This window comes from Odontomachus brunneus, unplaced genomic scaffold, assembly GCF_010583005.1.
Source record: "Odontomachus brunneus isolate Ranch 3 - 2012 unplaced genomic scaffold, Obru_v1 Obru_scaffold_080, whole genome shotgun sequence".
Classification (NCBI taxonomy): Eukaryota; Metazoa; Arthropoda; class Insecta; order Hymenoptera; family Formicidae; genus Odontomachus; species Odontomachus brunneus.
Window position 1 is genome coordinate 928407 of NW_022639530.1, and position 9836 is coordinate 938242.

At 30.8% G+C, this 9836-nt stretch overlaps 1 protein-coding gene across 1 annotated transcript in view; it reads left to right on the forward strand.

Moving 5' to 3' along the window:
* The first annotated feature begins 6 nt into the window (after nucleotides 1-6).
* Nucleotides 7-9836, forward strand: part of LOC116847582 (fatty acid synthase-like) — a 16124-nt gene continuing 6294 nt past the window's right edge. Inside the window, 11 exon segments of the mRNA XM_032822707.1 lie at nucleotides 7-145; nucleotides 281-699; nucleotides 1008-1301; nucleotides 1380-1587; nucleotides 1678-1838; nucleotides 2151-2468; nucleotides 2558-3033; nucleotides 6831-7135; nucleotides 7220-7621; nucleotides 8473-9497; nucleotides 9623-9836. The exon segment at nucleotides 9623-9836 is cut by the window's right edge and continues 5 nt beyond it. Coding sequence (XP_032678598.1) covers nucleotides 82-145; nucleotides 281-699; nucleotides 1008-1301; nucleotides 1380-1587; nucleotides 1678-1838; nucleotides 2151-2468; nucleotides 2558-3033; nucleotides 6831-7135; nucleotides 7220-7621; nucleotides 8473-9497; nucleotides 9623-9836 — 3886 coding nt within the window. The 5' untranslated portion in view covers nucleotides 7-81.

Sequence of the window (9836 nt, forward strand, 5' to 3'; positions counted from 1 at the left end):
ACCATCGACACCGCCTGCAGTTCAAGCATATTCGCCATAGAACAAGCATATAGATACATCCGATATGGAAAGTGCGATAGCATGATCGTTGCTGCCACAAATCTCTGCCTGAATCCTCAAATATCGTTGCAGTTTATGCGTCTTGGTATCTTATAATCGATATTTAACTTGCCTGTCAATTGTAATAGATATAAAACATTTAATCCTGAAATTTGAGAAGAAAATATACTCAAGTATATTTTTAATAAAAGTAACTGCAATTGGAACATTATAATTTTAGGTGTTTTATCGCCCAACGGATTTTGCAGACCTTTCGACGTCAGTGCAAATGGTTATATGAGCAGTGAAGCAATCGCAGTCGTATATTTACAAAAAGCAAGAAACGCTAAAAGAATTTATGCGACTCTTGTTTATTCCAAAACCAATTGCGATGGTTTCAAAGAACAAGGCATTACTTTCCCATCGACAGAGATGCAAAGTCTTTTATTTCAACAGTTTTACGACGAATGCAACGTATCACCATTTAGCGTTGCGTACATTGAGGCACATGGTACTGGCACGAAAGTTGGTGATCCAGAAGAAATCAATGCAATCGAGAAAGTTTTCTGCAAAAATAGACATAGTCCTCTTCTAATTGGTTCTAGCAAGTCTAATACTGGTCACTCTGAGCCTGCCAGTGGTCTACTTCAAATTTTTAAAGTAAGAGCAATTATTAATAATTAAATAATAATTAAAGACTTACGTATTTTATCAATATTAATAATTCTTATATATGTTGTAATAATATCGCATCGATTCGTACGTGTATATATATTTTAAATTGTTATTTGCGCGCGTGGCTAGATATGATGAGTCGTTTATCAACTTTTTTTAGCGTGACACTATAAAACAAGAACAATATAATTATCTTTTTTTTTCTGCCACATTATATTCTATTAATCTGTGATAATCGTATAAAGAAGGAAATAAGTAGGAAAGAGTTTTCTAAAAAAAATCTTTTTGGCAAGGTGGTGATAGCAATGGAAACTAGTATGATTCCACCAAATATACATTTTACAAAAGAACGGGATGATTGTGAAGCTTTCAAGAAGGGAACCATACGGGTTGTAACTACTACAACAGCATGGGAACCTACTTTTGTGGGTATAAATTCATTCGGCTTTGGTGGGGCGAATGCTCATCTCCTATTAGCACCTAATATGAAAAAAAAGATCAACGGTGGAGCACCAGAAGACGATTTGCCTAGACTCATCGTTCTGTCTGGGCGTACTGAACAAGCAGTCGAGTCATTTTTACGTGAGGTAAACACAGCTATTCTGTAAAATAAAATATAGAAACCTTGCATTTATGCAAATAAAAGTAAAATACCAACATTTTAGGTTGAAAACCAATCGGTAGATGTTGAGTATATTCGGCTGTTGCATGATCTCTTTGCTGACGACATGCAACATCATCCTTACAGAGGTTACACGATTGTCGAACCTGCAACGTTGAACAACATAATTAGTAAGGTAGAACATTATTCGGGAAGAAGAAAACCGATCTGTTATGTGTTTTCTGGCATTGGATCCCAATGGCGTGGCATGGGTATTTAATTTTTCTTTTACATGTTTATCAGCGCGCAAAGTGATAATATATTTTTCAATTATAAATAAAATTGGATTTACATGTTGGTAGGAGAGGCATTATTGCGCTTTCCAGTATTTTTGAAAACTGTACAGAAGTGTGATACAGTTTTAAGATCTTATGGTGTACACATCATCAATATTTTAACAAGTAAACAGAAAACTACTTTTGATAGTATATTAAATTCGGTTCTGGGTATCAACATGATGCAGGTGATAAACAATTTTCTTTAATCATCACTACATACATAGTAAAGACCAATAAGACAAAATAAGACTAATAAGACAAAATTTCGTTCTGAAACACATATATTTTATGAATTATAAATCACATCTAACTTATTAACTAAAACAAATTGTGAAAAATAAATTTTTATAATGCAGGATAAATGAGCGCGCGTATGAAATATCTCTGGATGTACTTTCCTTTAAACAACATATAATAAATTTTTAAAGGCGACGGTAATGTTTCCTGCAAACATTACGTAAAGTTCATGAGAGATAATATTTTATTTCTTTCCCCAGCTTGGGTTAATCGATCTTTTAATGTCAGTAAATATCATGCCAAATTATGTTATCGGTCATTCAATTGGTGAACTTTGCTGTGGGTATATAACTGGAGATCTCACGATCGAACAAGTGATTTTGTCGGCGTATTACATAGGATTGGCATTGGAAGCATCAGAAATAGTGCACTACATCATGGCGGATATCGGTCTTGGTTATACGGATACCAAGGACATATGTCCACCAGATATCAAAATAATATGCAACTACAGCTCAAATTCTTGTTGCATCAGCGGGCCAACGGAATCAATGAAAGCATTTACAAAGAAATTGGAGGTATATTTAATTTTTACTTAAGAATACATTTTATCTCACATAATATATGAAATAAATATAATGCTGTCTATCCCTGTTTACGCACACAGATTAACGAAATCTTTTACAAGGAGGTTAACTGTTGCAACATTCCTCTCCATAGTTGCTATCTTGCTCCCGCCAGAAACAAAATTTTGGATTACCTGTATCGAGTAATCCCGCAAAAGATGTCGCAGAGTCATATATGGCGTAGATTGTCTTGCGACACAGATTTATCTTGCGCAGAATACTTTACCAATAACTTAGTGAATCCTATGTTTTTCAAGGATGTCACAAGATTAATACCGGAGAATGTAGCGTTCATAGAAATTGCGCCGGATGGAATTTTGCAACGTGTCTTGATGGAATTGTTTGACACAACGACTATCGCGTTGGCTCAACGTAATTGCAAAGATAACGTCAAGGTATTTTTACAAGGACTCGGCAAGATGTACAATTGTGGCTTGCAGCCGCAATTAGCTAACCTCTATCCTACGGTAGAATTTCCGGTTAGTCGTGGAACACCGATGATTTCGCCATCGATCAAGTAAGTGGATTACATTATTTTGGTGCTTTGCAATTCATACAAAATGCGAATCGTACATAATATTGCAACGCAACCTAAAGTTGTCTTATTTTACGTTAATGTGCGCATTAATAATAGATATGTCTATATTCTCTTCTATAGAGATGTGAAGAAAGAGAAACGAATCTATTTATTTTCTCCCATTTGTGTCAATTTCCTTAATATAGAACAGAAAATGAAAAACAGGAAAAATAAAGAAAATTGCGTATATAAAAAATTTATATAAAAAAAATTGCGTATATTAAAATTTTGTATAAGTAGAACTTAAAAAAAACAATATTGCAAATTTAATCATTATAATGCGATAGTGGCGGAACACCCTGTATATACAAGGTGTCTGATAACACTGGGCAACACACATTTTAATGCCGTCACTTTGATAGCTGATTCTAAAGGATTTTGGATCGCTGAAAACGAATCTGTACTCTATTTTCACCCATCAGCTCTAGTTTTTCAAATAATTGCAAAATAATTTTTTCTTTAATTTTAATATTTTGTGATTTTCTATTTCTTGACCAAAAAATGATATCGGGGTCTGTAATACGGCATTTTACTCAAAAAGTTTCCCACAATACTGAAATTATTTTTGCAATAACCAAAAATATTATTATACAAACCACAAAGCAAAAACTTTAATAAGATCTTCAAAAAACGGGAAGAAATGGTAAAATTTCGAACACAAAAGTCAATGTAGTCAGTCAAAAAAAATCGAAAAAAATATTGCGACCTATGAATTTGTAGCTTAACTATTCTTGATCAAAGATTTCTTTTGGATCCAATTAACGATCATGTGTTAAAAAGTTATTGAAGTTAAATGTAAGGTACATGACATTGTGCACGGATCTTTCCATGTTAACCGGGTCACTCCTGCTGTTGAAAATAATTAAGAGTAAAATTAATGGACCAGCTCATAAAATTAAAGTAAAAAAAAAATAATTTTGAAGGTTGTGTGTCCTACTTCAAAATTCAAAATGACAGATCCAATATGGCGGATGCGAAAGCTAATATGTAGCCAAATATTCGTAAAAAGTGGTTATATAAGATAGCTGATGTCACTAAATTGAAAAATATATAAGATAAAAAACATATAAAAATATAAAATATGAAAATATAAAAATATAAAAAATATGAAAAATATAAAAAATATAAAAAAAAAATAAAAAAATATAAAAAATGTAAAAAATATACTCTCTAAATCCGAACCAGTGAAAAGTCACTGATATCAGTGCGAAGTATGCTACTGAACGAATTAGTAGCATACTTGGCACTGTTAATCAGTAAGTATTTACTGCTCTTCAGTATAATGAACTGATTCAGATTTAGAGAGTAAAAATCATAAAAATATAAAAACATAAAAAATAAAAAATGTAAAAATATAATAAAAGTAATAATTATTACTTTTTTTATATTTCTACATTTTTTTATTTTTATATTTTTATATTTTTTAATTCGTTCGGTTCGGTTTTTAATTCATTCATTCAGTAGCATACTTCGTAGTGAAATCAGTGACTTTTCACTGGTTCGGATTTAGAGGATATATTTTTTATATATTTTTATATTTTCTATATTTTTTTATATTTTATATTTTTATATTTTTTAATTCGTTCGGTTCGGTTTTTAATTCATTCATTCAGTAGCATACTTCGTAGTGAAATCAGTGACTTTTCACTGGTTCGGATTTAGAGGATATATTTTTTATATATTTTTATATTTTCTATATTTTTTTATATTTTATATTTTTATATTTTTTTTTATCTTGTATATTTCAATTTAGTGACATCAGCTATCTCATATAACCACTTTTTACGAATATTTGACTACATATTAGCTTTCGTATCCGCCATATTGGATCTGTCCATTTTGAAGTAGGACACACAACCTTCAAAAGTATTTATTTTTACTTTAATTTTATGAGCTGGTCCATTAATTTTACTCTTAATTACTTTTGACGACAGGAGCGGCCCAGTTAACGTGGAAAGATCCGTGCACACTGGCATGTATCTTACATTTAAATTCAATAACTTTTCAACATATGATCGTTAATTGAATCCACAAGAAATCTTTAATCTAGAATAGTTAAGCTACAGACTCATGGGTCGCAATATTTTTTTCGACTTTTTTTTGACTGACTACATTGACTGTTTTATTCGAAATTTTACTGTTTTTTCCCGTTTTTTGACGATCTTATTACAGTTTTTGCTTTGTGGTTTGTATAATAATTTTTCTTTGTTATCACAAAAATAATTCCAATATTGTAGGATACTTTCTGAGTAAAATGCCATATTACAGACCTCGATATCATTTTTTTGTCCAGAAATAAAAAATCACAAATTATTAAAATATTAAAAATCAAAATTATTTTGCGGTTATTTGAAAAACAAGAGCTGATGGACAAAAACGGAGTACAGATTCGTTTTTAGCGATTCAAAATCTTTCAGAATCAGCTATCAAAGTGGTGGCACTAAAAAAAAAGGTTCAATTTTGTTCCCTTGTGTAATTGTAACATCAACTCCATAGAGGCGTAGAGCTAAGCGAGAGGATTAGAAAAGACCTCTTCCATTTCGCGAAAACGCGTCTAATTTGTTAGTAACAATCGCGTAAAGTTTGGAGTTTATTACGCCCATCGCGGCCTATAGACACTCTGTGACGAGCTATATGTGTCGAGGCTGAGAGGTAACGTGGCGCGTTCATCGTCGCCTCGCCGCGCGTCGGCAGCATCAAAGTGTCAAGACGCCATTGTTACATGATTATGTATCACACTGTACAAATTTTCTTTAATTAATATCTAAAATCTGTGTGGTTATTTGCAAAATGGTAGAGGACTTTTTTGTTCAGTTTGACTTAATGTATAAGTATACGACAATAGACGGCGCCACGGCAGCTCTTCTACCATACTGCGCGTGATCATTCACCAATTTTCTTTAATTAATATTTCAACTATTATTTCGAATATCGCAAAATATGGGACTTTTATGTTCATCTCAATCCACTCTACGTCCTCACAAGAGATTGTGAAGGCGATCCAGGATACCCTGTATACAAAATATATACAATTGCTCGGACAACCGCCGTGTATGGGTAGAAAGGGTCAAAATAATCATAAAAATTATATACCATTTTCAAATTTTCTCAATATTTATTCCGTAATTAATTAAAATGTATAAACGAATGAGCTTACGAGAAGCGGTAGGACAGGCTCTGTGTGCAAAAGAAATGGCTTACCTCTTAGCAACAGATGAGTAAACAGCTGATTTCGAGACGGAGTAACGTATATATATCGCTTGTCACTCCGCCTCGAAATCGAGGCTGTTTACTCATCGTTGCTAAGAAATAAGCCATTTCTTTTACACGCAGAATCTGTTCTACCGCTTCTAGTAGGCTCATTCGTTTATACATTTTAATTAATTACGGAATAAATATTGAGAAAATTTCAAAATAGTATAACTTTTATGATTATTTTGACCCGTTCTACCCGTACACGGCAGTTACTCAATTTATTACCGGACACACTATATGTATATATAAATATATATACATATATATATATATATATATATATATATATATATATATATATATATTAGTAATCTCCTATTTATAATTAAAGAAGTGTGATATAATTTCATCATGTGTGTGAATCAGAAAGTAGACTCTATTAGTACTCTGGAAGAATATAAAATAGGAGATTACTAAGCGTTGAATAGTTTGTGATTTGGCGACATATATTGACATATTCTTTATAACGTGATATTTATCAGATGGAACCATTGCGAAAACTGGCATGTACCATTATGTACATTAACGAAACAAATCGCTTCAGGAGAAACCATAATTGATATCAATAAAGAAAATGAAGATTATACATATATGAGCGGCCATGTAATCGATGGAAGGAATCTACTACCAGCTACAGGATATATCCAACTTATCTGGAAAATGGTTGGAATGCTAGAGGGGAAATTATACAACAATATGCCCATCGTGTTTGAAGATGTCAAATTTATTCGGGCGACTCTTCTTCCAGATCAGAGAGCTGTGCAGTTAACATTAATGGTGCAAAAAGGTAAATATTGCTCAATAAATTTTGATTTTAAATCTTCTGTAATAAAAGAACTTATGACAAATATATATTTTCGTTTATTCTCAGGTACCGGAAAGTTCGAAATAATAGAAGGAGATAACGTAATCGTTACTGGCAGAGTACACGTTCCATTAGAACTTGACAAAGACAACGTGTCAATCGATTACCTACCAAAAGACGATGATGAGGAGGAAGTGATACAAACGAGAGATATTTATAAAGAACTCAAATTACGCGGATATCAATATGCAGGCCTGTTTCGGTGTTTAAAAAGTTTATCCGTTTCAGCAAGTCGAGGACATATAGCATGGATGAATGATTGGGTAGCGTTTATGGATAATATGTTGCAGATAAAGATTCTTGAAAAAGACACGAGAAGTCTTTATGTTCCCACCGGAATAGAGAAATTGGTGATCGACCCAAAGCTTCACATGCAATATCTAAAAAACGCTACGAGTGAAGATATACGTAGGTTGGCTAAAATACCTAAGTGCAGATTTCTTTCGATACCTAATACTATAGTATTTCCATAATATTCTACTTCAAATACACTTTCGTATTTAATTTTCAAGTTAAAATTCAATTAACACGTAAACTATAGAAATATTATATATAATATATATATATATATATATATATATATATATATTATATATAATATATATTATATTATATTATATATTATATATATTATATTATATTATATATTATATATATTATATTATATTATATATTATATATATTATATTATATTATATATTATATATATTATATTATATTATATATTATATATATTATATTATATTATATATTATATATATTATATTATATTATATATTATATATATTATATTATATTATATATTATATATATTATATTATATTATATATTATATATATTATATTATATTATATATTATATATATTATATTATATTATATATTATATATATTATATTATATTATATATTATATATATTATATTATATTATATATTATATATATTATATTATATTATATATTATATATATTATATTATATTATATATTATATATATTATATTATATTATATATTATATATATTATATTATATTATATATTATATATATTATATTATATTATATATTATATATATTATATTATATTATATATTATATATATTATATTATATTATATATTATATATATTATATTATATTATATATTATATATACATAAAGTGAACTATAAAGTAATATATATATATATATATATATATATATATATATATATATAAAGTGCATTACACACACAAGATAATAAATTATTTTTAAATACTTTAGAGATTCCTGTACGTGTATACAAAGAGTCGAATATAATAATATCTGGTGGTGTGAGGATTCATGGTCTTATGGCCTCTCCTATATTTCGACGGAAACCAATGGAGAGTCCTGTTCTTGAAGAGTATAAATTTGTAGCACATCGCGATAAAGCTAAAGTTTCTTTTGAGGATGGAATAATTTTGTCGACACATCTCGTCCTGGAGTACCATCAAACATCAAAAGTAGACATTATCGAATTTATTGAAGACGGTGACGAAATAATAATACAGGAATTAGTCTCTCCAATATTTGTTCAAGTCTTGACAAATTTGCCCCTCATTCAGCCCAACATTACTCTAGTGAAAAGGACTACTTTTTTCGATAACATTACACTTCCCCCAAAAATCACAGTTTCGCAGTCGAAGAAGTTGTCGATCAAAAACAACGCAGTATTGGTCGCAGGCTGTAATTTATTAACAAGGAGTAAAAATGAAATTTTAAAAGAAATCTTACTAATATTAAAAGCTGACGGGTTTTTGTTGACACGAGGGCAGTCACTCACGAAGGAGGAGATCGCAAATGCCGAAAGGTACAATCTAAAAGTTGTACTTGAAAAACAAACAGAGAACGAGTATATTACGCTCATGAAGAAGAGAGGACGGCCAATAAGTAAAACAGAAGTGATATGCGTAAACAATTACGAATTCTCTTGGCTAGAACAACTTAGATCAGTTCTAAGTGCGGAGAACGAATTGGCTAGGTCTACAAGAATTATTATAGTTGGAGAGAGGAATGCAGAATGCGGCTTATTAGGTCTCGTTAACTGTTTGAGGAAAGAACCCGGTGGTGAATTAATTAGAGGAGTATTCATTCAGGATGAAAACGCACCGAAATTTTCATTTCAAGATCCTTTCTATGCAGAACAACTTCAGATTGATCTAGTTATAAATGTCTTACGCCCGGGGAAAATATGGGGATCGTATCGACATCTTCCGTTAGCTCCTCTGAAACCTAAACTCGTACATCATGCCTTCGTCAACCAAATGGTAAGAACGCTTATTGGATAAATTAAAATATATTTTTCATTTTGCCACATCCTTGTATTAAAAAATTATTTCATAAATTGTCCTATCTATCATAGAAAATTATGCAAGGATTATAACATTCTTAGGTGCTCGGTGATTTAAACTCGCTTCGTTGGATTGAAGGTACGATCACTTCAAATTGTCAACACGAAGATCTCGTTAACATCATTTACGCTCCCCTTAACTTTAGAGACGTAATGTTAGCAACTGGTAAAATCATGGAAGGCATACTGTCACGAGGACGCTTAGAGGATTGCATGATAGGTTTCGAATATGCCGGTATTGATAATACTGGTCGCA